The sequence below is a fragment of the Ictalurus punctatus genome, chromosome 17, assembly GCF_001660625.3.
Source record: "Ictalurus punctatus breed USDA103 chromosome 17, Coco_2.0, whole genome shotgun sequence".
Lineage (NCBI taxonomy): Eukaryota > Metazoa > Chordata > Actinopteri > Siluriformes > Ictaluridae > Ictalurus > Ictalurus punctatus.
This window is the reverse complement of record NC_030432.2, coordinates 4,145,076-4,172,408: the sequence shown is the minus strand read 5'-3', so window position 1 is coordinate 4,172,408 and position 27,333 is coordinate 4,145,076. Positions and strand designations below refer to the sequence as shown.

Sequence of the window (27,333 nt, the reverse complement as noted above, 5' to 3'; positions counted from 1 at the left end):
TACGAAATCGTCCCTGCATGAACAGGGATTTAAGCAGAAAGTATACTTCATTTTTTACTTAGGCTAAGAACAGCGTACAATACGTGTGACGCATATTTCGTCATCAGAAGAGCACGCGCAGCCCGATTTATCTACCCGCGCATGCGCATTTAATTCTTTTGTATTATTTAGTTCTTCCACAAGGTGGTAAGTGGGACCTAGGTCCGTTGATTGTCAAGGTAGTTGAAGAAAAAATACATAAACGGAAGAGACGGAAACGAGTGCAGGTTAGAAAGTACCCGCATTTGTATCACAAAAAAAATTGTTCAGTAGATAAAAATATAGTTCTTAAAGCTCCCAGCATAATCAGAATCATTGATTATTATTGGTTCTTATTAGAGCTGTCAAATAAACAAGCGTGGACTAGTCATCATACGCAGTCTATGTTTTAGTGCTCAGACAGGGTTAGTGTATAATTATAATGTTATATGTATGAAGAAGCACAAAAGACAACCTCAGACTCTGGCCAACATCTGGACTAGTGACATTTTTCCAGGTGTGCGATCAGGTAAAGTGCTGCTAATTCATGCTGAAAAATATTCATTATATTAAAGAGCACACGTGCGACTTTCTTACCAGCGCTGGCCCCTTCACCTCCCCTGCTTCTGTCCCGTCTTTCATATTTAAGCAACGCAGAAGTTTTCACTTTACATGCCTTCGAATGTTGGGAACTCAAACACATTTATTCATTCATCAATTAACTGACAGACCACAATAATAATAATAATAATAATAATAATAATAATAAAGATAAATTCATGCAAATTCAACTAAAAATATCCAAAAAAAAAACTAGCAAACCTGCCCACAGATGTATTTTTGTGCGAGAGCTTTACATTTCAGACTCACCTGTAGCTGAGAGAACAGGTGTGTCGAGGTTCGATCCCCAGGACAGTAAAAAGAAATGCACTATGGTGTTTCTTAATTAAAATTAATTTTAATATATATATATTTATATATGTATGTGTATACACATACACACGCACGCGCGCGCACACACACAAACATGTACATACATTAACTTAAATTCATGTAACATTTGACTTAAGTGGTATGAGTTTAGGAGCTTCTGTATAGCACCTGTCCAGGTGAGAGTCTGGGAGTGATGCCAGTCTGAAACTCCTTACAGCCACCAAGTAAGATGATGAAAAATATGAAAAGAAAAAAAAGAAAAGAAAAAAAAAATAGCAAAGATTGCAGAGATGCTCTTCTTTGGTAGAGTCTCTCGCGCTCTCCCTCTCTTTCTCTCCTCTAGTTATCCTTTAAGTGTACGGGCATTAAGCAGATCGTTCTGACGGACAGGAAGTTGAAGTTTTGTGTATGTGTACGTGTGAGATTAAGATATAAATACTGATATGCACACGAGCTAAATTTCTGCCCCTTTCTGAGAAAATAGATGTGTATAGGAGCGCAGCATTAAAATGCACAGGACCACTTTGAAATAACTTAGCTCAAACGGATCATTATTCCCAGGCCGGAAAATTTCACAGATTCAGCAAAGGAAAGAAGGAAACGAGCCCCTTCCTGTAGGCACCCCGATACCTTGTTTTGTGTTTTCGGTTGTTTACAGACGGATCATCGTCTTACGTGACACCCTTTGTTAGGTGCAACGTTGTCATTTGTACTAACATGATAAAAAAAGTCTTTAGAAACATGTCTTTAAAGCTACTTGGAACAACAAAACAGTGCAAGAGGTGCGAGCGAGTGTCTCACGCCGCCAGGGGGTTGTTCAGAGTGGGGGTGCTATAAGAAAGGGTTCGTGGAGGAACTTCCTGCAGGGTACTGTGCCACTGGTGCTCCAGCCTGAAGAGACACACAGACACGATAATTTAGGCATGCACCACCACCACACAGTATCCAAGTACTGCAGGTTGTCTACTCAGTAGGAAAAACAGTAAATATAGTAAGCATAAGCAATGATTAAAAGCAGTACAGACCAAAAATGGGTTATTAGTGACTCCAGGTGCTACCATGTTCTGTCCAAATTGAGCTACAGCAGCTTTGCCTTGACCAAATGCAGCAAAACCTCCACCTACACACACAAAGTTTTACTACTACTACCGTTGATGATGATAATAATAATAATAATAATAATAATAATAATAATAATAATAATAGCAAAACCAGATTCCCCCTCTGTACCATTAGGTTGCTGAGCGTAGGCCTGCGGCTGAGGGAAGCCCTGCCCAGGAAAAGCCTGCTGGAAGTTTCCGCTGAAGCTTGTGGGGAGGTTGTAGGCAGGCGTGTTACTAAAGCCAGCAGGCATGCTCATAGAGCCGGGACCGAACGAGGCTGTGACAACAGAGAACAATCATCACACACAGAACATGCCACATCTAGAAACACAGCATCAAACATCCAGTATCCTAATCATTTTGACCATTTCCGTGTTCCACAGCAGCCTGTATACACACTGCATTAACACACCACAGGCTGGTTTTCCAGTCAGGTTAATCCCAATTCTGTACACGTGTAGAGTGATTGATATGGGAAAGGTTCGTCTAGAATCTATAGTTAGGTATAATCTGTGGAAAACCAGCCCTAACGGGTGTCTGACTTCAACTAAGTGGAAATCGTGCAGCATGAAGGAGTTTGTTTTCGCTAAACCAGAGCAGATTGCATTTTTTCCTATGTATTTATTTATTGCTGACCTAGGCTTTCAGAAATGAAATGGGGAAATAAAAATAAATCAAATGTCTTCTGTTGGCTGGATGTGGAAAATCCCCATTAAAAACATATATGTGAGGTGGTCTGGGAAAACCCATCGGATGTCACTGTGGCTGATTTGTGGAAAAATGACAGAGGGGTGGGGGGGGGGGGGGGGGGGGGGGGGTGCGTTTTTCAGCCTTAATATATTTTATCAATTCTATCTGTACTAAGCAAAATGGTGTGGAATTGTTTTTATTGAGGCTGCTTTCTAAACGGTCATTGGCTTTCTGTTTGCGAAAATCATGTCCAAGTAGCACTGAGTAGAGTTGAACAAATGTGGTAAATGTAATTGCTAGAGGTCGAGTGTGACTGGATTTAACCGATAACCGAATAATCATGTGATAGTTTTAAAAACTGATACTGAATGACAACACTCCAATTAAAATATTGCTGAACTTTATTACAAAAATAAACAGTACTGACCATACCATAAAAATGTGCTGTACTTTTTTTTTTAATGAAATAAGTGTATATATATATATATATATATATATATATATATATATATATATATATTTTTTAACTAAAAAAAATATGAAAGCAAATAAAAGATGCGCATCAAAACTGAAGCAAAACGTAACACTATTTTTGTTTATTTGGAAAAAAGAGACGTCCAAATTGAATCAAAAAACACTTCAAATAATGCGACAAAATTAGTCAGCGATGGTTTTTATTTCGCCTCTAGAGGCCGCTCTCGTACTGTATAATGAGGGCGGACTCTTCTCAGCTTCCCACCGGATGGAGAAAAACTATCGCTGTGGATATTTGTCAATAACAGACAGTTCCAGCGATCAGTTAAAAACAATCGATCGGTCGATCTCTACTGATCAGTCTGCATAAAGACGCCCAAATCCTCACTACTTTGTGATTTTTTTTCTTCAGAGTTTCATCATGATTTTAGAGTTACATGATTTGAAAACATTAAGAGCGTTTACACACACTGTACATACAACAATAGGGAAAGATTTAAGAACACTTATATGACCAAATAAAAGACACAAATTATAAACTTAGCCAACAAATCAGAAGTGACTGAATTAATCGCGGTTCCGTCTCCACTGGAGTTAGTGTGAATACTCGAGTGAAGTGGTGATGAAGTGAAAACTCGGTTCTCTGTGTAAATTTTGAATTCTTCCCTATTTTACAGTAATGTTTTATTAGTTGATTAGGTTATAAATGTAGAGGTAGTTGGGGCATCTTTCAGTGGAATTTCAAATGAAGTCTGTCTCTCTTCTCACTTTTGGGGGTGAGCAGAATTGAAATTGTGATTGATATTCATGCAAAACGCAAACAGACATACAGTAGAATAAACACAAAGGGGAAAAAAAAAGTTTTCCCAGGCTTCCACACATATTTTATGTATTAACATATAGTAGTGGATAAGCTTTTGTTTCTAATAATGAAGGTTTTGTATTCATGGTTACTGCATGATTTAGAAAATTCTGCAATGACTCTGGAGTTGCTCATACACTTATATGCCAAGGACTGTTGTGTGTATTATTGAGGTACGAGCACACAGCAGCGGGATGCTTCAGGCCAAAATTCAAAAAGATCAGTAGCTCAGCACTCAGGATGCAGACTGGGAAAGAGGAAGACCATACCGAAATAAGCTGCAGGGTAGCCTTGGGCCTGAAAAACTCCTGAGAGCTCTGTACCACATGGCAAAAACACAGACAGACACATCTGACTCTGTATTGCACACACTAATACTACTAATAAATATCCTGAATGGCGAAAATTAAATATACTGAATTTTGTAATGTGTATATATAGACATGTGTGTGTGACCCAGTGCAGGTTCCTGCAATGCCTTCTGGTGGCCTGAATAACTGATAACACCCAGAGCTACTGCTGTCCTACTCAAGCTACCCCCTCACATGGACATGTGGTCTGGTTGTGAGTGTGCGCTCAGACAGTATTATACATATACATACACACACATTTATATATATATATATATATATATATATATATATATATATAAAAAGCAGAACTAAATTAAACATTTTGTCTTTCCTCGAGTAAGAGAGAAAATCCCATCCAGGAATCCGATATTACCTGCTGCTGGTCTCCCATTGGCCTGAAACGGATTTGAGGGCGGAGCAGCTTGTGGTATACCAGTCGATACAAAGGGATTCGTCGATGGGCCTTAACAGACAGGGGGAAAAAAGAAAGAAAGGAAGAAAAAAAAAAAAAAAAAAAAGACATTGAGGACATTGACAATCACTTAAAATACCTTCTTGTGCATGTGTGCATGCATTCCAAGACCTTCCAACAAAGTGATGCATAACACTTAGTATTTAGAAATACTATACAACTATCTGTCATTTTCTTTTTACTTTATTTTACAAGTTAGATCATACGTCCACAATACAGCAACTTATCCAAGCGTGGGTATTTTTATACGCCGCGGACGCTTTGTGAACGCCTTTCAGCGGTTAGCTTTCCTAGTCTCATTATCCATCACATTCATTGCTGTTCTCTAGTTCTTTTCCTCTTTTAGCCATCTTTCCCAGCTGAACTTGATGATGGAACCCTCTAACTAGTCATCCTGAATGTTTCTCATCAGAGATGCAATCTCCACAGGTGTGTCTGGGGGAGTCTTCCAGGTCAAAAACATCCTAATAGCTGAGCCATTAGGTAGACCCCATGGATCAAAACAAAAGGCTGTGCTCAGCAAACTTCCTTGTCTTTTCTATGTGTAGAATGGAATTCTTACTGTTTCGTGTCACTGGATCTGCTTGATGACTATTTTCATGTCTTCTTGGCCAAGAACACTGATGTTTAAGGTGTTTTCAATATGCATGCCCCTGATGGCCAAAGGCTACACTGCATACTGCTTTATGTGTCCGAGTGGCCTCTATGTACGCTGACCAAAGAGAAGGCCGTTCCTCTCGGACATTACAGCACTTAGAAAAGAGCTCCTTAACACCAAAACGTGCCACGTAAACAGCGTGAAAATCGAGTCATAGAGAACACCAGACATCCCAATGTGTTACCCAAGGATTAAGCAGATTTCCAGTCATGCTGTGCCTGTGGGCTTGACCCTTTGGAATGAATCAACCATGGAATGACCAAGCAGCCAAGAAAACACTTCTGAACACAAGAGCCTTTAGTATGCCCTTAGGCAGAGGCTGTTCCACGAATGGTGTGCTAGAGCCATAACTCCCTGCAATTCTTGCCTAGTTTGACCTCCTGGGGAAAACTAAGGTTGCTGCTGGAAGCAGTATTAGTGAGGCCAACAGGGGGCGCTCACCCTGTCATGTGTGTGGGTCCTAACGCCCCAGAATAGTGATAGGGACATTATACTGTGAAAACAGCACGGTCTTTCGGATGAGACGCTAAACCGAGGTCCTGACTAAATCCTATTATAAATCCCAGGACACTTTATGGTAAAGAGTAGGGGGTATAACCCTGCCAAAACTCCCCCATTGGCCCTTCTCCATCATGGCCTCCAAATAATCTCCATCTCTGAATTGACGATCACTCTCTCCTCTCCACTAATAGCTGGTGTGTGGTGGGCGTTCTGGTGCACTATGGCTGCCGTCGCATCATCCAGGTGGATGATGCACACTAGTGGTGGTTGAGAAGACCCCCCCCCGCCCCCGCCCCTTATGTAAAGAGGGGTGCCTTTGTCTTCTCAAAAGGCTGACCAAATGTTGCGGTGGACTGGAAGCCCCGCACCTCTATTATACACCACAAGAGCTATCTCCTCCTCGTGTGCGTTAGTCAAGAGTCACAGGGCACCTGCTCTGGGTTTCCTGAAGGCAGATGTATCTCAAGAGAGAAAACTCCCTTGAGCATTTGGTGATGTCCATGGGTTCCAGACTTCAGGCAGTCGCCGAATGCAAATGATTCGCATCCAGGTATTAAAAATAATCCTAACATTTATGATCATGTGGGTTGGTCTGGTTACTTTTCAGTATAGCTTTTCGAGATAGCTCTATGACAACGGTATTTATGCAGGGCGAACTGAAATGAAAGGTCTCGGCATGTACGAACACACAATAACCACAGCAACCATGTGCTTCTCGTCTACTCTGGTGGCTCAGAATACACAATACATAATTTAAACAAATGGACAAATCCATAATATTAAAACGGAGATACTAGAAACTTTGAAGGTGATAGCATACAAGGTGTTTTAGAGACAGTGACATGTCAGTGTTTACCTCCGAAACCCTGGGGCAGCACCGCCTGCTGAGATTGTGGTGCAGATACTCCAGGAGGAGCTCCAAACACAGCCCTAAAGGGGGAGAAAGGGAAAACAAGATGAGTAACAACATATCTAGATGTGTAGCGTATTTGGGTATCCTGGGCGTGGTCTCATTTTTTAAACTGCAAAAACAATGGCATAAAATACAATACATTTCATCAGCAAAGCCCTTCAGATAGAACAGCTTTTGTTAATATACACTAACTGATCACTTTATTAGGCACGCCTTATAAACACAAGTGAAGAGCTTCACATCAAACATCAGAATGAGGAAAAATACGATCTCGTCGACAGTTGTTGGAGCCGGACGAGTTGGGTCAGAAACTGCTGATCTCCTGGGATTTACGCATAAACTTCTCTAGAGACCAAATGATCACCGGTTTTACCGATAGTTTCCCCGATACTTGCGTGTTTTTCCATAATGAGTTATCGGTTTTGCTATATCGGATCCACCGATAAATGGCACCATCTTGTGGCCGTTTTGAGAATTGCATGCAGGACCGCCATAACAGCGTTAATGCACAAATTACCTCATCTAAGCTTTTATTTAAAAATAAATAAATACATAAAATAAATAAATAAAACACCTTAGTAACAGTGCACTTTTTTTTGCACTCTTCCAGACCTCTCCATTTATATAAATAAGTGTATAAGTAAGTTGTTTTGTATGCGAGGAGGACGTTAAAACGGTTTAGTGGTGTTTGTGTGTGTTTAAAACAATACATAAATATCGGTTCTGCACATCAGTTCTCGGGCACTTAAACGCGCAAAGAATCTTATCGGAATATACCAGTATGGGGTGTGGTTTAGCAGGTGGTATTTACCCCGGGGTACTGGTGACAGTGCCAAAGCTGCTGTTGCTGGGGGCTGGAATGCTGAAGCCGGTGTCTAGCGCAGCCAGTGCAGCGTAGCGATCGCCCCCCAACATGGCTGCCTGAGGAGGGGGCGGACCCACACCTGCAGAGGGAGGATCCGAGCTCGAACCTACAAGAGAACCAAAACAAACATCACCGTTAAACAGTGAGTGGTATTTGATTCGTGTGGGGTGTGTGTGTGTGTGTGATTGAGGAGTACCTTGGTCAGTTTTGCCAGAGCTGAAGATGTTGTCCAGGTCAGCAAGCGCAGCGTACCTGTCAGCAGGTACAGCTCCTCCATCTGCCTTAGCCCCACCCCCAGAGCAGTTGGCCTGGGTGGAGCCGTACGTGGCAAAGTCGGCACTGCAAGACTTGGGGAAGTTGTCAAAGTTGGCAAAGTTGGCGTTGGCCAGTCCTGCTGAGCCACCTGTTGGGGAGGACATGGTGAAACAAAGAACGGGGACAGGGTCAGGTGATGGAGAACGTTCTTCAGATTATTCGTTTCTCACGAGTCGGTGAGAATGAAAAATCCAACAAAACAGCGCGCACACACACACACTTTTCCACCACATGCGTTGCAAAGCATGATAACGAATCTGAACCCTGGACAAACTGTATCCTAGGGGAGTACCTGTGAAGGTATAGGAGGAGCTGTTTGCAGGTAATAAAACTCCAAATTGAGGAAATAAGTGTTCAGATGAACGATCATGAAAATGAACAGTGTGTGTGTACCTGTTTGTGCAGGCTGAAATGGTGCTTGTGGGGCAGAGGGAAACGCAGCAGCACTCGGCACGGTGGCGGCGGCAGAACTCCCGAACGCATCGAAATTTGCAAAATCTGTGCTAGCGTTAGCATTCTGTGCTGCTGGAGGCCACAACACACACACACAAACAAATGGGATGAGAAATGTGAGACGGAAGATGGTGTAATAAAACTCACACAAATCGTCATGAGATGTTATGAAAGACGAAACGACGAACTGAAAGTCACGGGATCTCCACTAAAACAGAACACACGATAAAATAACCAACGCTCTGACAGAACCGTGATTCCTATGAGGAGGTTGTGTTCCAGGACCCGTCCAGACCGTTTCTCTCGACTTACAAGTGCTCTCGCTCTCTCTCGCGTATGTCGAGGTAAGTCCTGTTTTCCCCTCAAAAATACTCTTACAGGAGACAAAGTTTACCTGGATGGCTGTTGAAATTGGCAAAGTTGGCGAAGCCGGAACTGCCCGCAGACTGTGACGCCGGAGCGGCAAAGATGTCTCCCCCCAGATCGCTGAGCAGATCGAACTTCCTGTCCTGATGGCTCAACTGAACACGTGACACTACAGGGGACTGAGAGGGACAAAACACGCAGGTGTATTTAAAAAAAACAAAACAAAACAAACAAACAAAAAAAACTATTCAGACAGAGCCAGGAGATTACAATGAACAGGGAGGGACAACAAAGACATTTTATATATAAATGAACCAGTGTTATGTTTAATCAGATCATATTCATTCCCAATGCTTGGGGCTTGGGAAGAGCTAAAATGACCAATTTAAGTGACATTTGTTGTAAGCTCAGTGTAAACACAGCCATACACAGTTGTCATGCATCTCCCAGAGGGCTGTGTTTGTACCTGGCTGGGTGTGTTTCTGCTCAGGTGTAGAGCAGGCGCTGAATCTCCCAGCAGGGTTTTCAACGGCCGCACTTCCGGAGTGCTGCTCGTGCTGCTGGCGGAGGAGCCCGACATCGAGGCATGGACTGAGGCTACCACCTTGGCTTGGTCTGGAGGAATATACCTGAGAGCAAAAGACGGAATAATGTCAAAGATACTCCGGTATCTCGGATCCGTTTAAATCACACCTGGTGCAATTTATAACATTTTTGACGTGCGTTTTTCTGGATTTTTCTTGTTGTTATTCTGTCACTCACTGTTCAAATAAATCTACCATTAAAATTATAGAATGATAATTTCTTTGTCAGTGGGCAAACGTACAAAATCAGCAGGGGATCAAATACTTTTTTCCCCTCACTGTATATTGGTATATACAGTAAAATCACTATAAAGCCTCAACTCTGCACGTAAGAAACGTCATGAACCATCTGGCTCACCATCGCTTCTTCTCGTATTTTTCCTGGAGGAACTCTTTGACTTTCTGCGGTTCCCTGAAGTCGGGCACAGCCGAGCTTCTGTCGTCGTAGAGGCCCAGCCATATCTGTTTGCACACCTACAGAAAGTGAAGAAGAAAATAATGTATTTGTTTATAACACCGCAGGAGACAGGAGGGGGGACGAGCCAGTTAAGGTATTCATTACCTGCTGACATCACCAGACTGATCTTCATCTCAAAAACTTGTGTGTTCGTCAGCAAAATAACCCTTTTCTTGTTACAGCAAGTTTTATTCACATCCCACTCCTTAAGCATACTCATATACTGTAATAGTACTGTAGTTAAAAAAAAGAAAAAAAGAAAAGAAGGAGTTACGGAAACTGAGCAGTCTAGAAGTTTCGTTTCAGCGCTGCGTAAAGTAACACGTGTCTTATATTCATTGCAACAGTGAGGTCTGAAGCCCGTTATTCTGCTTACATCCTTGTGATTTGCCAACAATTAAAATGATTAACAACAAACACGTCATGCTTTTTAGTGATTTAACGATATGGAACAGGTTCCTGTTCCTGTGTTCTCACTTACGTTAAACAGTAGTTCCCTCAGTCTCTCTCTCCCTCTCTAAACACACAGCTTGTCATTTTACTGAGAAACCAGAAAGCATAAACGCCTCTGTCCCGAACACTTTCCTGATACTGGAGACTCATTCCATAAACGTTAGAGAAACATCTCCTTACAGAACACTTCATAATATCAACTGTTGAGCAAGATTTATTATTTTTATCTTTAGATTATGTGGAGTGTAACCCATACAAGTCCCTGTGACTGAGCTGCTAATAGGTACTGCATGTAAATTCTCATTTAAAAAAAGAAAAGAAAAAAAGAAAAAACACCATGGCAGAGACACAGATGATACAAGAACTAATACAAGAAGCAGCTATAAAACTGGACTATATTGATGGCTCTGTCTAAACGTTAACACAGAGACCTCACACAGTGACAAACACTGACACCATTTAGAGAAGATCAATGAAGTCAGTCACACACAGTGACACACACACACACACTCGCGCTCTTTCGAAAGTGTTGAAGCTGTTTATTATGTAAAGGGTGAGCAGTCACACATTAGGGATGTGAAGAGAAACCCAGGAAGTATAACACTCAAAACAGCTCATTATTTTACTGGAATTCAAACTAGTTCTGGTTTTGAAACCTACTTGTTCCACTACGAATAACAACCTGATAACCCGGACATGAAATCTGCTACAAGGTACCTGGAGTACGGAAAGCAGGCCAAAACTGTGAGATGGCAGGAAAGCGGAAAGAAAAGAAAAAAGAGTAAGAAATAAAATGAAGTTACAAGACTAGGCAGAGAGAGAGAGAGAGAGAGAGAGAGAGAGAGAGAGAGAGAAAACAAAAAAAGGAAAATAAAACCCATATGTAGGAGTCAGCAAGTTTTCAGCACAGAGCTACAGACAGCACCGATACCACCATCACGTTTATTACACCTTCGCTTTAAAACCACTTTCACACGCTTCAGCTCCAACTGTGGAATTTTATGCGGGTAAAAAAAAAAAAAAAAAAAAAAAAAGTGTCATAAAAATTGTGTGAAATTTTATCCGTTCCCTAAGAGCAGCTGGCTCACTACATTTCGTTACAGTTATACGTGAGAAAAATGCTCGCTTGGGTGTGGCACGTCTTCCAAACCACCCTGATGATGAAGACGAGAGTTGGGAAAGAGGACAGGAACAACAAAGCAGAACTTTCTGTAATCCTTTAGTTTTTCAGCCAAAAGTCAGAACACTGTGTGCTGTTCTCTATAGACTGCCAGAGGCATGGTGCAGCAAGTGGCAGAAAAGTAAAGAAAGATCACATCATGTGTGTGTGTACATTTAACTTCGGGATGTATTATGTAACATAAAAAAAAAAAAACAATTATTGATATGGTGAAGTCTTCTATAAGGTTTCTGCTATGTATATCATTTGTGGAAGGAGTCTCCAGTGCCAGTTTAATGCTTTTCACTTTTCCACCACGGGGTCTTCAGGACAGATGACATTTGCACTTTCTGGTTTCTCAAGAACACGACTATCTTCAAACTTCATGAGGCAGGGAGTCAAGGGGGGAAAAAAAGTGAGGCCAGTGAGGGAACGACTGTTTATTGCTGCTATGATGTCTCACGGACATTCCACAGCTTTAAATACAACTATAAATGGTTAAAAAGCACGACATGCTCATTAGAGGTCGATTGATCGATCGGTTATCGGAAAAATCCACACCGGTAGTTTTTACCGGTAGCGTCTGGTGCAGGAGCGGCTAAGAAGGGTCCACGGTCATCATACAGCACGAGAGCGGCCTCTAGAGGCGAGATACCAAAACCCCATCACTGACTAATTTTGTTGTGATATTTGAAGTTTTTTTTTTTTAAATTCATTTTGGACATCTCCATGTCCAAATGTGTTATTTGGAGTGTTACTTTTTGGTTCAGTTTGGATGCATATCTTTTATTCACTTTAATTATTAATAGTCAGTATATATATTAATATTTATATACTTTTTTTAAACTACAGTACATTTTTGTAAACAAGTTGTATTAGTTGAATAGTTACATTTCCAGAAATATTTTAATTTGAGTGTTGTGTTTTCGATCAGTATGAAATTTTAAAAACTAATTGGTTATCTGCAACCTAGTACCGCCCAACCTGGTTATCGGTATTGCTAAAATCCACTACCTCTAAATGTTATAATTGTTAGCAAATCACAGGGGTATAAGAGGAATAAAACACTTTGTGACGTGCTGCTATAAGAAAAATAATCCACTCCAAGGCGGTAATACTAAAACCACTCTGTCGCTGATTATTTTCCCGTAACAGCATGTCATCGTGGTTTAATCCTCAATTATTCACAGAAATATACTAACTACCCCTGTGTTCTAGTCATTGCGATGCGTATCGCGCTTGGTTAAGGTAATCTGATCGTTCCTTTTACAGAACTAGTGTGTCAGAATTTGAGGCAGTCACTTTGCCTGATTTGACTGAGAAATTTTTTAATCTAGCTGAAAAAACACAACAATTCTAACAGTATAAAAGGTCTGAGACATTGTGATTAAAATCAGAGTATCAATTTTGGTACCTGAGCAGGAAGTCGCACTTTGAGACACAAAACTGGACACACATGGAGGTTTGTTGTTTTTGTTAGCAACCATCTATCCAGTTAATGTTAGTGATGAACGATATGTATGTTTTTTTCCTCGAAACAGAAAATCATACAGTCGCTGTTGTAGATTTAACGAGTGAAGATCTCTGGATCTACTTACACAGCAACTCGTATTAAAAGTAAAGAAGCGCTCGAGCATCCGTGTTGATCATGTCGTGCGCCAAACTCGGGACACCGTCTTGACTTTCCGAGTAGGAATTTCCGATTCGAGGGGCGTTTTCTTCGGCTCTTCCTAGTCTGAAAGTTTTACTCAATCAAACTCAGGACAATTCTCTGTATATTGTATCGTGCATCATGAACTGCTGACCAACTGACTAATTTTTAGCTGTTTACTCATCACGAAGAAAAACCTGACACGTGTAAAATCACTGTATTCGCTTGTCTCATCATCAAGACCCGTGTTGGTAAACAGGAAGTTGTTTGGAGCACTTGAACCCGTTTTACTGAGAACGTAAACACAGGATTAGAGATGCAACAACTAATCGATAAAATAGATAATAATCGATTATGAAAATAATCGTTAGTTGCAGCCCTACACAGGATATAACCGGATCACCTGTTAGATATTCAAATGTTGTACTGATGTGGCGTTATTCACCCGGATTCAACGTTACCTCATTTCCATGCTTCTGTAGAAATTCTATTTCCTGTTGCGTGAAGGTTGTCATGGAGATGGACTTCACTCTGTGGGGAGGGTTCAAACCTCGCCTAAAGAGAGACAGAGAGCCAGAGTGTTGTTATGACAGACCTGCGTAGTTAAACTGTTAGCAGACGAACCGAAAGGATGACGATCTGATTGGGAGATTTGACTCAACGAAACGTGTCCTGCTTCCATCACGGTCCGTCCCTGGTGATGAAACTGACGTGGAAATCGGGGCTGATTGTTTCTCGATGTTAACCACTATGCAAAGGAGTGGAGGTTCAGCTCAATTTCAAAGCACATGCCCCAGATACTAGAATACATCTCTAGTGCTTACAAGAAAGACAGTCTAGAGCACATAAATGTCAATATGAGTAGAACTCGACACCAAACAATCAATGAAGTAGATGGAGATAACCGTTTAATAAATGGTACACTATACGGCCAAAAGTTCTTGGACACCTGACCGTCACCACCTGATTGCTGGTATAATGCGCTCTAGTCTTCTGCGAAGGCTTTCCACTAGATTTAGGGGCGTGGCTGTGGGGGTGTGTGGTCATTCAGCTACAAGAGCGTTAGTGAGGTTGAGATCAGGCGCTGATGATGTGAGGAGGCTCCAGTTCATCCCAAATGTGATGAGTCAGTAGGGCTGAGGTCAGGGCTCTGTGCAGGACACTCGAGATCTTAACTTCTTGAACTTCTTCCAACCTTCACACACCATGTCTTCATGGAGCTCACACTTTTTGTGCACTTTGGGTCATGCTGGAACAGGTTTGGGCCTCTTAGCTCTTAGGGAAATTGTGAAGCTACAGCGTACAGGGACGTTCTATACAACGGCACGCTTCCAACTTTGTGGCAACAGTTCGAGAAAGAAGCGCATACGGGTGTGACGTCAGGTCAGGTGTCCACAAACCTCTGGACATCTAGTGTATATCAAGAGCAGGGGGAAATCAGTGAAAAAAGTGAAAAACTCTGGATGTGATGTACAACATGTTTTATAAAAAAGTGTCTAACTATTGTCCATGAGTGATTTCTATGTACACAGACATGGTTTGTGCACGTTTTTCCATTTCTGTAGAGATAGAAACCAAACAGCAAACGAAACAAGGGCACAAGTTTCAACTGACTTATGGGTGTAAAAGTGCCCGATGATCATGTGTCCGTTTTACAAATGTAATAACATGCTTTTTACACCCTGATTCTGTCAAACACTAGCAATTGAGAAGGTGTATGCTGGCAGAACAAGGGAGGAAGTCGAGAGAAAGAGGGACACGGTGAGAAAGAGCACAGGAGGGGTTAATTTGATAGGGGATGTGTTACACTTCTGCAGGGCCGAGTATTAGATTAGCTCCGGTCCCTGTGTGCAAGTGTGTGTACACTATATTCGGCAGTCTAGCGTAGCTGCAGTCCCTGTTCTCTCAGAAATCTGAGTTATTAGCTTGCTATTTCACAAAACTGGGACAAGGACAACAAGGTGAGACTGCAAGGCACCTCGGGTTTCTTGTGTCCGCAATGCGTGTCTTAGGGATGCGACAATAACGATACCGGTGTCAGGAATCCTTCTGATAACATGCTCATTTAGTCATACTAGTAAAAAAAAAAAAAAAAAAAAAAAAAAAAAAAAAAAAAAAGGACTCTCCGGGGTGTGTGTGTGTGTAAGAGCATGAATGACCCCTCTGTCATGGCTCAGGTGTCAGTGTCTTCATTGATATGGTTTTAGCCAATTTTTGCCATTAACTACAAAACAAAACTTTCCAACATACAGGTGAGCGCATGTGTGTGTGGCCCAGATAAACCGTCCTAAAAGCAAAGGTAGGGCAGAAGTATGGAAATATACTGTAGTGCCACTCTCTCTCACACACACACACATACATACACAAACACAGTTGTACTTTCCCCTGTGGTCATCAATACGTGTTTGCCAGTCTGGAGGTTCAGGTTTAGGATGAAAAAAGGCTCATGAGACTGAAGAGCAGGAACCAGGAGAGCTGTTTGTGTAAGACTAGATCAGATGCTGAATTATTTATACTCCAAAACTGCTGGCTGCTTCCTCTGACAATTTGGCCAACAGCCCATTGTTTAATAATTGTTGGCAGCTTTTCTGCCCTACAAGGGTCTATAAGGATATGCGAAGAGTGTATACAGATCTAGAAGGGTATTTAAGGGTATATAATGTTCTACAAGGGTCTACAATAGGTACGTAAGGGTCTATAAGAGTATACAAGGATCTAGAAGGGTCTGGAAGGGCACATAAGGATCTATAAGGGTCTATACTGGTCTATAAATGGTACACAAGGGTCTACAAGGGTGCATAACGGTCTATAAGGGCTCATAAAAGGTTCATAAGGGTCTAACAAAGGTCTTTGGTGATCCAGTTCAATTTTAGTTGCCTAGTATTAGTAAGTCAAAGTGAACTTTATTAATTTATCTTCATTAACCACTTGATCCCGGCCCTGGCTGCAGGCCTATTAGCCAAATTAATTTAAATCCAACCAGCTATGTTGGCGTTAAGACATATACTGAATTGCTACAGCATACATCCTGACATGCCTTTGTAACATATCTCCCAATGCTAACGAGATTCGATGAACTTTTCATTGAAAAAATAATTGTAAAAAAATTACTAAAATCACCACAGAATATAACCAACACGCTAGCTTTCTGTCGATGCTACAAACAGGAGGTGTTGCCTCAGAAACTTTATTAGAAAAGCAAAAGAACTAGGGTTGGGTGGGACAAACAAAAAATTGTCTATCACAACACTCAAAGGCATTTCTACGATATTGAATATGCCTCGTGCTCACAAACTGCCAGCAATACAACAGGAAATGGATTTCTCAACAGGAACTCACTTGAGACTGGCAGCAAGAGCATGTAATGTGATTCAAGTGATTTCCTTTGTCTTGGTTTCTGAGCCATGTACAGTCAGATCAGTTTACCAAGTATCACAAAGTTTAAAAGAGGTTATTATCAGCTGGTACGTGTGCATAAAACAGCTGGTCATTGAATCAGAGCAGAGCAAATACTGTACAGTTCAGGTTTAGACTCGTACGGCTTCGATCACCTGATTTTGATTCTGCTGCACTGATTGAACAGGAAATTGCATCAGACCACAATGCCTTCGGGTGACATTCTGCTCCTGACTCAGTCACAGGCTAGAGCCGTGAATCAAATCCATATGGAGAGGTTTTATTACACGGTAGACGGCCCTCTGCACTTCCTGTCTGCCTTACAGGTATAACAGGTGAAAAATGGTTGTTTCTGCAGTAACCAAATTTGATGCGGAATGTTAAAAAAGTGAGTCCCCCCCCCCGCCAGGTCTACAAAACAAGTTATTTATAGCGGTTATACAACATACAATACTGTATGAACAAAAACTACACTGTTATTAAGTTAAACATAACACCTCTCAAATGACAGGTAAAGGTGTGGGAAGGCTGGTCAAAGTCAAGGCTGCGATCCTCGTTGGACGTTCGCACCAACATCAGTGCTTTAATCTCTTCTTTTCCATATGTTTAAGGCATGAAACGGATTTTTGTTTTTCCCTTTACTCATGCTCTTGCTGCTTGAACCCCTCTGCATGGCCTCGCACTCATCCAAGTCAAATTAGCATGCGTGAGTTTATCAGTTTAAAAAAAAAATCTTTTTAATTTTTCGATTTCGTGATAAAAACGATAGAGAGAGAGATTCGGGCTTCACACACACACTAAATCCACTCAAGTGAGATTAAACTTCCTGTCCTGCTGTTTCCACTTCCTGTTACACGAGTTGACCACATGGTGCTGATGCAGTGGAATGTAGCTCCCACTTCCTGCAGGAGGGCACACAAAAGCAGGGACGAACAGACACACACACACACACACACCTCGAAATTGAGATTCGCCTACATGATTATTTGATTTTTTAACATTTAAAAAAAATTTATTATTACAAACTGACCAGAAGCAGCTGACGTTAAAATTTTTTTTGTTAATTTTTCAGTTTGTACAATCATTTTATTTCTCTATTTTAGTGTTAAATAAATAATACAAAAATATAAAATTTGTATAAAAGCTAATAAAAATATTTTTTTATTGAAAAATAAAAAATTGACTGTTATTAATAAACATTTGGTATTTATAACTTTTTTATTTTATTTAAATAAACGAGGCACTACCGGATTGCTGGACGTTTGTGAGCACCTATATTTGTTGTACACATGTGTATGGGAGAAATGCCGTTATCCTCCACGTTTACTGCCGAGTGAGCTGTTCCTAAATCCCAGAGTTTGGTTATCCTTCTCACCCGGGTACAGCGTAAACCGAGCCAGGACGTGCGGGTGGAACTAAAAATAGTGCAGACGACCGACTGATCAAAAGCAGCAGTCAAAGAATCCAGAACCGTCCTGATTAACGTCTCCGGCTGGAACTGCTTCTGTACTGGCACAAATATCTTCAGCAGTAGACTAGAGGAATGTCTGCTTAGGTTTCTCTCTCTTTTCTCTGGTCCGGGGCATACCGACGTGTCCACTCCGGCTCGCGTAGGGCAGATAACGACCAGAACATTTTACTCCTAACCAACAGAATGACGTGTCTGATGACTGTATTTATGTTGCGTGTGCTGTAATAAACACGCTTAATCATCAGGAGGTTTATCAGTGGAACGAGGGTGTGTGAGTGTTGCTCCTAATAAATCTGGCACTGAAGCACGCTCTGAAGTGTAAAGAACTCAGGTAGATCACTGACATCATTTGGCGTACTTAACCAGACTATTTGACTATTCAAACTAATCTGACGACCCAGACAGGATTAAAGTTCTGATCCGAGAAACGAAGGGAACCACTCTCGTGTTTGCTCTCTTCTTTATCGAGACCCGACTACATTCCGACATGGTTCGAGACACGTTCTTTCAGACCTAGCTTACGTTAGGAGTCAAAAACTTGGTGAAATGTACACGAGTGATGGGCGAGATTAAACAGAGCTGCCCGTTTATGAAGATCGATGCGTAAGGGTGAACGCGGGACAAGCGGATTTCACAACCGGAACATCAAAACGATTCAATACGAATGTTTCACGTCATCGTGTATCGGAAGTACGATCACGGAAAATGTTGACAGGAAATGAAGAACCAAGCCAGGCCTGAATATCTTAAAACACGAGATGTTCTAATATGCTTCTGCTCGGTATTATGTGGAAATTCTGTTTCCTGTGACTCTGAAAACAGCCGCCATTTTAAGGTACCTCGGTTCCTATGGGTAAGTCTGAAGCTGCCGCAGACTGCACAAGGCCAAAGTCATTTAGACTGGAATTCATCAAATAGCTCAATTATCTTCATGATCCTCTGGGAGAGTCAAACTGGAATATTTTCATCAGAGACGCTTATTACACTGTGCCCGAGACACAGTGCACACTCGCACAGAAAACACTACATCTGATTATTATTCATACGGTACAAGATTCCCAGAGGACACTTTAATTAACACACTCTGAGGAACGCACTATCCTCTAGGGCTGGGCGATATATCAATAGAATATTGATATCGTGATTAATGATTCTGCGATACATTTTTTTGAGACATCGTTGATATGGTGATGTATTTTTAGAATTTTTTTTTTTTAAATAATTACAAATTAAACTAGACTGAACGCCACCGATTTAACGCCTTTTTATCTTTGTAGGCATTAAAGAAAAGTATCATCAAACTCAGTTTAACGTCTTTTTTGTTTATTTTGCTACTGTTTTGCAGACAGTTTGTCAGTTAAATGATAAATCGTGATACACATTGTGTATTGTAGAAATGTCCATGTGATATTTTTGTCATATCGCCCAGCCCTGTTATACGCCGTCTTCCGCATACAAGGTGACAGATGCCTGATGAATGGCTACTGTCGCTGTGATTGACACACACACACACACACACACACACACACACACACACACACACACACACACACAGAGAGGGAGAGAGAGAGAGAATGCCCCTCCCACCCTTCGTTGTCAAGATTCGGACTCGCGATTTAACATTTTGTAAAAGTTCATTTTGTAAAAGTTAACATCAAGTTAACCTTCCTCTCGCATTCTTAGTCAACAAGGATTTTCACTGAGTAACTGCACTGCATTTATTTACTTCTTTTAATCTTACGCACGCGTTTATTCAAATTTGTGGCCGGCTGCTGTTAAGACATTCAGGCTGGAGGACGGAATCTAGTAGCCTCGTAAAAAAACTCCTTACTTCAGACAACAGGGACTGAAGCTTTAACTCACCGGAACGCAGACGTCTTTCTGATGCTCAGGCATCTGGAGACACGGCGAGCAACGTCCACCAAGACCAGACGACGCTCCCAGCGACGTTTCTGTTTACTCTCCTCACGTCCCTTTATTAGATGGCTTGTTCCACTTTTCCCAGAACGAGTGACGTCAGAATCTTTCGGCTAATTGAGAAGATTAATTCGATTTGCGCGATGGAAACTGAATTACTTGGAGAAATGTTTGAGCGGGCTGGAACCGGGAATTACTCGAAATTCAAATCAAAGAAAGAAGAACGGATGATGAAACCAAGCGCATGCCAACAGAAACACGTTTCTGCAAAGAGGAGACACCGCACCCATGAGATGGCACCGAGCCAAAACGGTGGCTCAGATATCGGCAACCAAAAGCAAACAAACAAACAAACAAACAAACAAAAAAAAAAACACACCACATCGGATAAAAAAAAGAAAAATCACATTGACATCGGAAGATTTTTAGTATACGTACTGGTATCATGCCATTTCCAGAAACTGCTATAAAAACCAAGTAAGAGACGAGGCTGATATAAAGTGAAGTTACTACTACCACCACCTGAAGTGTGCTATTCCTCAACGTTCGTTTATTACGGTATTCCATGATTTTCTATACATACATTGACTCACGTAAGAAAAAAAAGATAATGCCCAACTGCGGCTACTTGCCCTATTTAGTCTCGTAGCATGCGTATCAGTGACCCTCCCCGAAATACGTCACTTCTCAAATTGCAAAACGAAGCACAGGTGCTTCGTTCCGTCACCTTTGTTTCATCATATTTTCAAAATTAATGCCAGAACTTTGGTTCGCCCCAAACTGCAATAAGAGGCAGTGACGCCACTTCTGACACCATGCTGTGAACAGAGTGTGATCATACGACCAAAATACAACGATAGATAGGGACTCCCATGATCGTTTTATTGCTGTCCGGATGAGAGTTTTATCACCGAGGGGACGTGTGAAAGTTTATTACGTACGTCCTGCTGATAAATTAATCAGATATGAACAAATAGTGCGTCTGCGATACAAGTCACCGTGAATGAGCGATATCCGAACGAGCGCATTGATATGAGCCTCAGAGCCGGAACTACTTATTGTCAGAGCTGCTACTACTGCTATAGTAAACCGAACACCACCTTCTGACCAATCAGAATCGAGAACTCAACAGCGCTGTGGCGTAAAGCGCTTATATATGGCACGAGCTAGATTTGACTCAGCTAGCATGCTATAAGACGTTCGCGCATAGTTACACACTAACACATTATTATTTACTATTTACTAAGTAAAGCCCATCAACTAAAATGTGAATTGTGTTAATATTTATTAGCTTAAAGTAAGATTAGAGCTAGGCACCAGGTTGTGATATGGTTAGCTAACGGCGCGCGTGCACACACCCTAATGGCACGCTAACGAGTTCCAACTTCTAGAGCTGGCTAGCGGTTTTCCACAAACACGCACTAAACAGCTAAGCTAAATTAGTTTTACGGTTTTATTATTTGGCCTCGCGTACTACATTTCTTCAAAAATATACCTTTTCACCGAAACAATATAGAATGTAGAGAATAAGCGTTCAAGGCCTGGAGTGAAGTTTAGTTAACGGTAAACTCGTAGCTAGGTTAGCCTCCAAACAGGTAGTTAGCCGAGATAAAGTAGGTGAAGTCAGCTTGCACACTGATTCAGTTAACCAACAAACTTTTCTTCACATAAAACTAAACAACCGAAATAAAGAATTAAAAATAAATAAATAATAATAATTTAAAAAAAAAACCCTGCGGGGTACGAATATGTATGTAATCAATATTATCGCGTTCTAGCTAGGCTGCAGTTAGCGTCTGCTAGCCGCACGAGCTAACCCAGCCTCGCCTACTCTTTCATGAATAAAAATGGATATAATAACCTTTACTATAGTTAATCACATTCTCGGGATACGTAAAGAAAATGTCTGTCAAGTCGAAATAAAAGAAAAGAATGTCGAAAAAAAGGTCATAACTTCGCGGCTGTGCTAGAAACACCAGATTTATTGAATCCCAAATGCCCCGCTATTCCCTACACAGGCGCCCTACATGCATAGGGGGTGATCTAGCGGTTTGTGCGCCTCATCGAGTGCGCTACGTAGACGACAGAGAGAGTATTTGAGACGCGGCCCAGGTTGTTGCGGCTACTTACAGGATACCGGAGCAGGAGGTGCAGACGAAGGAGCCGTTGGTCATGTTCGCGTAGGTCGGGCCGCGCTGGTCGCAGTCAAAACACTTTCTGTTCGGTAGTAAACTCGTCATTTCCCTCAGCATCTTCAGGTGTTTCTCCTCCTGTTTTCGCTTCGCACTCGCCGCCATGGTCGGAGCCGAAATAGTTTTATATACGCGGAGGTGAAAAAAAAACAAAACTTTTTATTCCCCAAATGAGGGAGCGATTCAGATAGAGAGAGGGAGAGGAGGACAGGAGCCGGAGTTCACTCCAAGGGTCTCACGGTGTTCACGGAACGGAGGAGAGTGAGAGAGTAGGCAAGACGCCGTGCTCTGCTCGCCAGAGGGCGCGCTCACTGCGCATGCGCAAAGCTTGCACCGCCCCGCAACCTAAAAAGAGTTCCATCCTGCAGAGAACCGACTGACCTAATTCACAAGAACCTCAGCAACCATCTGGCGCAATGCATAGTGTTTTGTCGGAGCTGTAAATACATAAAAAAAAAATGAAATGAATTAATTCCTGAACAAGTTACTTCATATCACCTTGATATGTGTATGAGTCATAGGTGCATACATTCATTTCCACAAGTGGGTTCAGACAAAATATAGTGGAGAAACCTACTACTGCTACTATTTACTACTACTACTACCCAAAATACTGCACATGGTGTCCCAAAAGTCTCCATACTCCAGAAACGCTATAAAATGCTAAAATAAAATGAAAATGAAGCTTGTGTTTGTATGCATTCTTCTTCTTATATCACCATTCACAGAAAACAACTCTCATACTTGCAAAAAAGGTCCATTTTAATTTTCAGTGAAGGCTAAACACTTACATAGATGAATATACTGTACAATATATTATTACAGAACACACATCACGATTTGGATGACTTGTTTATCTGGAATATAAACCATATCACCTTAACAACTGAACGTACAGCACTAAAGCTGATCTGTCTATTGCTTTAATCTCTTCGTCTTCATAATCCTTTTACATATAAAAATTCTCAAAAAAAAATAATCAATCAATCTGTTCAGTTTGTCTATTCGAAAACTCTAGCACAGGCCTGGTTCATGTGTTTATCTTCAAAATAAACGGTATGATAACAAGGCATTCTGGGAAGGGTGTCGTATTAAGAGATGAAAATTTAGCTTGTAAATTAAATGGATGCACAAACCAAATTCTATCTATCTATCTATGACGATCCTGTTTGAGCGGTTTTTACTTTATTCAAATAGGAACATCGTGGTACACACAAAACACCTCAACAAACATTCAAACAGAACAGATTCAAGCGCTAACATTTTTTCGGGGATATAAATTAAACGGACGCAGAAATATCCAGCACTCCATCACTATCATCAAGCAGAATTATTCAGAATTATTTAGACTTGTTACTGAAGCAAGCTGTGTCGCAAAGTCTGAGGGAAAACAGATCAGAAAAATTGAGGAGGGGGACAAAAAAAAACAAAAAACAACTGAATTTCCTCAAAGCAGAAGTCCAGGAGTCATAAAATGGCGGACTGCAGTCTGGATACAGATCCAGCACAGCATCAGTACCAGGACTTTTAATGTACTACAAAAAAACAAAAACAAACAAACAAACAAACAAAAACAGTTCAGCGACTCCAGCTTTCTAAACATGACCATCAGAGCAGATTCGCTTGTCTTGAACGCTTTGTCTAATCACAGGCAAATGATTTATCTGAAGACTCATGATAGCAGGGCTAGCTACAGGATTAGCAGACTTCATAGATTTTAAACCGTTCTATCAAGTAACTTTAAAGTAATGAATTAGTAATTAGTTAAGTAACAGCGAGGATGAAAAACCCCAGAACGTTTAAAGAGAAACAGACAGAAGTTTATTCAGCACATGACGTTCTAAACAGAATCTCATCTGTTCAGAATGTGTGGTAACGTGAAGCTACGAAGCAAAGCCGAAAGACGCAAATATAATATTCGGAGGAACTTGTCGTTTTAAAAATCGCCGCAGATTTGGGCGGAGACGAATCATGTGACGTCATCACAATGTCACGTGTGTCGAACACAAGTGCAGCTAAAAAGGTCTCATTTACCAACAAACATAACCGTGAAAGAGCGTGCTGAACAATTTCGTGCGAGTTCGCAGATTCTAGTAGTTTTCCGGGGGTAAAAAAAGCGCAAAAAAACTCTGCATTGTATTGAAAATTTTAAAAAAAGCCACAACAAAATCAAGTGAACGCAATGATCATGAAAAAACTCCACAAAATCCTGTACGTACTGCTGTAGCTGTAAATAACTCATCTTAAATGGATAAGCATTAAAACACCGACATCAACAACATTCTGGGATGTTACTGGACCTTAATTACACTTCAGTTACAGGAATAAATACTCCTGATGAAATTGATTCAAAGAGCATTTAAAATCAAGGAACTTAAATGATCCTCCATTATACGTACAAACAGACCATTAAATAAGAAGCAGTCAAAGAAACAAACAGCTGCTTCACATGTGAGGAGACATTTCTTTAAAAAAAAAAAAAACAAAACCAAACAACAACATTTACACTCAAGTGTTGTGTTTTTTCTCCTGATCTCGTTAGAAACCGAGTGGAAGTATGTGTTCCACACCGCTCCCTAAACCAGACCGTCCAAATTTACTTCAGACAGAGACGTTTGAAGAGACTAAAGCAGCAGATGTTATTCCCCTGGTGAAAAACAGACAGACGACAGAGCGCACGTGTGTGTGTGTGTGTGTGTGTGTGTGTGTGTGTGTGTGTGTGTTTATCCTCTGCTGACCGCCTGCTTCACTGCTGATGTTTCAGGCTGCTCCTGTTTTGTGGAGAAGTCGAGTGGTTTGCGGTTTTCCGTGTAGCCGAAGAGTTTCCTCAGAGCCACGCGTGCTGCCTCCTCCTCCGCTGCTGACAGTGTCTCACCAGGCCCGTGAGCCAGCAGCTTCTTATCACTGAGACACACACACAACAACATATTAGAGTAACATTTCCTATCTTACTGTTAGAGTAAAGAGTAAAGATCAGCTAATCCAGTAAAATGTCCATCGTCGACATGTTAGTCTAGCTGCATTGCATTCTGGGACTTTGAGTGCAGAAATTTTCTTTGATGTCTCATTAATATGACATTAAAGATCACCGTGTAATGGAAAAAGGTGAGAAAATGGTTTCAGGATGGAGATTTCCTGTCACTCTGGGTTTCCTGCGAAGGACTTTTTAGATAATACGATCATCTAATGCTGTTCTCGTCCTTTCTGACACTTACACGGTGTGTGTGTGTGTTTGGCATACCAGTAAAGTCCAACGAAGTAGAGCGGGAGAACGGTGCTGGCCCCCGAGGACTGGATGAGGCGTGGCTCGGGGAGTGATGCTCCTCTGCGGCTCAGCTCCTCCACTAATATCCCCATGGGGTTCACCACTTTCCACATGTCAAACAGGTCCTTCCCTATCAGCTGCGTCACCAGGAAGTCCTGCGCGTGCGCGCGCACACACACACACACACACACACACACGATTGTGGGTGATGGGTAGGAAAATAGTGCAACATGTCAATGGAAGAAACTAAAACGGCGTTTCGTCACACAATAAGCTGCCACTCGGATGCCTCTGAAGATCAGGTTCATTATAAAGAATAATATGTAATTTACCTACAACTAGAACCCAGGATTCTATCATGAGAACGCTATAGTGTACATCAAGTCCCGTCTCACCCTGATGAAAAGCCCCGCCCTCTCTGAGCCACTGCTCTGCTCCAGCGCACCAATCACAGCAAAGAACGTCTCCCGGAGGATGTCATCCGGAACAGGGAACTCCGCCGTCATCGCCAGTTCCTCCACCGCCAGGTTCCGAGCCACGTAACACATGACCTCCAACCCAGTTAGGTGACACACGATGGCTGCTACACCGTCTTCCGGCAGACTGGGGAAGGTTCCCCTGCACCAATCCGCGAGAAAACCCTGCGCACCAGACAACGAGTCAGATTTGTCCGAGAACCGTATGAACACTTCTCGTACCGTTTATTCTCTCTGGTTCTGATGTTCTGTGATTCTCACCAGCGTGAAGTTACGCCCATGTTCCTGCAGCTCTGCATTGTCTCTGAGGTTTAGCGCTGTGCTCACAGCATCCAGACCTAACGAGCGGCGTCTCTCTTCCTCGGAGCGGACGTAGCAGGGGTTCACGAACGCCATCTTCAGGAGGTCGGTAGAGAAATGCTCCTTCAGCCGGGCACTGAACGCCTCCACCTCAGCATGATAATCCCAGTTAGGCTGCTGGGAGCTGAAGAGAGAGAGAGAGAGAGAGAGAGAGAGAGAGAGAGAGAGAGAGAGACAAGTTTCCAAACTAGGGTCACTTAATTTACAAAAAGAAACGCAGCCCATGACAACGATCATGATGACAGTTGAAGGTTTTAAGACAGACAAGGGTTAAAATAGCTTTCTTCGCAGCTCTGCTGTAGTGTATAACTTAAAGTGGCTTTATTAAGTCTTCATTCACGTTTTCTTATGCTTAAGTCAATCAAAACAAAACTACAGCTGCTAAATAAACGCACACAATTAGGAAACAACAAATTAGAAATACCAATGCTTAAATGGCCTTGAATTCATCCTTAACTTGCAGCCGAATCGCAAATGGCTTCAAACTACAGGACTAGTGCACTATCTAGAGTGTAGTAGCCATTACATCATGCCCTAGATAGTGCGCCTATAAAGGGCGCGGTGGATGTGATTGAGATTGAGCCCGTGCTGTAGCAGGGACTGGACACTGACCGTGGCGTTGGAGGCGGAAGACCTTCGAGTCTCCTCTTCCTCTCCATGAGCAGAGTGTAGGCCTTCATCCATCGCTTCTTCTCTCTGCTCTGTGTGACCAGGACACTTCTACAAACATGTCGATAATGAAGCCCAAGCGTCAACACACCGCGACTCACAAGCGTCCTACAAGCCGCCATGACACTCCATGAAGCGACAAAACAACATCCGGCGGAAATGAGACTGAAACGCTTAAAAAAAATAAAATAATTAAAGTTTGTAAGGCATTCAAATTTAACAAGAAATTATTTTATTCTTAATTGACATTGAATGTAAAAAAGAAAACAAAAATCCTCGTTATTTATTTATTTTATCCAGCAGTAAG

General features: G+C 41.7%; 2 protein-coding genes across 7 annotated transcripts; both read right to left on the bottom strand.

Moving 5' to 3' along the window:
* Positions 1–956: 956 nt before the first annotated feature.
* On the bottom strand, positions 957–22,567 carry agfg1a (ArfGAP with FG repeats 1a). Of its 6 annotated transcripts, XM_047161166.1 has the most exons (15): positions 22,195–22,333; positions 20,011–20,177; positions 13,742–13,835; positions 9,919–10,034; positions 9,443–9,605; positions 9,005–9,155; positions 8,551–8,682; positions 8,039–8,245; positions 7,789–7,948; positions 6,921–6,994; positions 4,807–4,896; positions 4,350–4,397; positions 2,182–2,331; positions 1,977–2,071; positions 957–1,842 (listed from the first exon to the last, which is right to left on the bottom strand). In XM_047161166.1, exons 3-15 carry the CDS (start codon positions 13,793–13,795, stop codon positions 1,783–1,785), a joined length of 1,500 nt encoding a protein of 499 aa, XP_047017122.1. In that variant the 5' UTR covers positions 13,796–13,835; positions 20,011–20,177; positions 22,195–22,333; the 3' UTR covers positions 957–1,782. The 6 variants fall into 6 exon arrangements, with proteins under 6 accessions (XP_047017122.1, XP_047017120.1, XP_047017121.1 ...); XM_047161164.2 differs by lacking the exon at positions 20,011–20,177 and having other exon boundaries at positions 22,195–22,567; XM_047161165.2 differs by lacking the exon at positions 20,011–20,177 and having other exon boundaries at positions 8,551–8,679; positions 22,195–22,567.
* Positions 22,568–24,722: 2,155 nt separating this feature from the next.
* On the bottom strand, positions 24,723–27,189 carry mrpl44 (mitochondrial ribosomal protein L44). The gene is made up of 5 exons (XM_017491636.3): positions 26,970–27,189; positions 26,259–26,481; positions 25,917–26,162; positions 25,498–25,676; positions 24,723–25,160 (listed from the first exon to the last, which is right to left on the bottom strand). The coding sequence occupies exons 1-5, from the start codon at positions 27,146–27,148 to the stop codon at positions 24,980–24,982; spliced, it is 1,008 nt and encodes a 335-aa protein (XP_017347125.1). The 5' UTR covers positions 27,149–27,189; the 3' UTR covers positions 24,723–24,979.
* Positions 27,190–27,333: the final 144 nt, after the last annotated feature.

Bases quoted from the DNA above. Each gene is read 5' to 3' on its own strand.
- agfg1a (XM_047161164.2), bottom strand. From the start codon at position 22,361: ATGGCGGCGAGTGCGAAGCGAAAACAGGAGGAGAAACACCTGAAGATG. The intron at 7,949-8,038 runs GTACTCCTCAAT...GTTCTCTTGTAG, and splicing joins CTCTGGCAAAACTGACCAAG to GTTCGAGCTCGGATCCTCCC. The intron at 4,398-4,806 runs GTAATATCGGAT...CATGTGGTACAG, and splicing joins CAATGGGAGACCAGCAGCAG to AGCTCTCAGGAGTTTTTCAG.
- mrpl44 (XM_017491636.3), bottom strand. From the start codon at position 27,148: ATGGCGGCTTGTAGGACGCTTGTGAGTCGCGGTGTGTTGACGCTTGGG. The intron at 26,163-26,258 runs GTGAGAATCACA...TCTGGTGCGCAG, and splicing joins ATGGGCGTAACTTCACGCTG to GGTTTTCTCGCGGATTGGTG. The intron at 25,677-25,916 runs GTGAGACGGGAC...GCGCACGCGCAG, and splicing joins GGGCGGGGCTTTTCATCAGG to GACTTCCTGGTGACGCAGCT.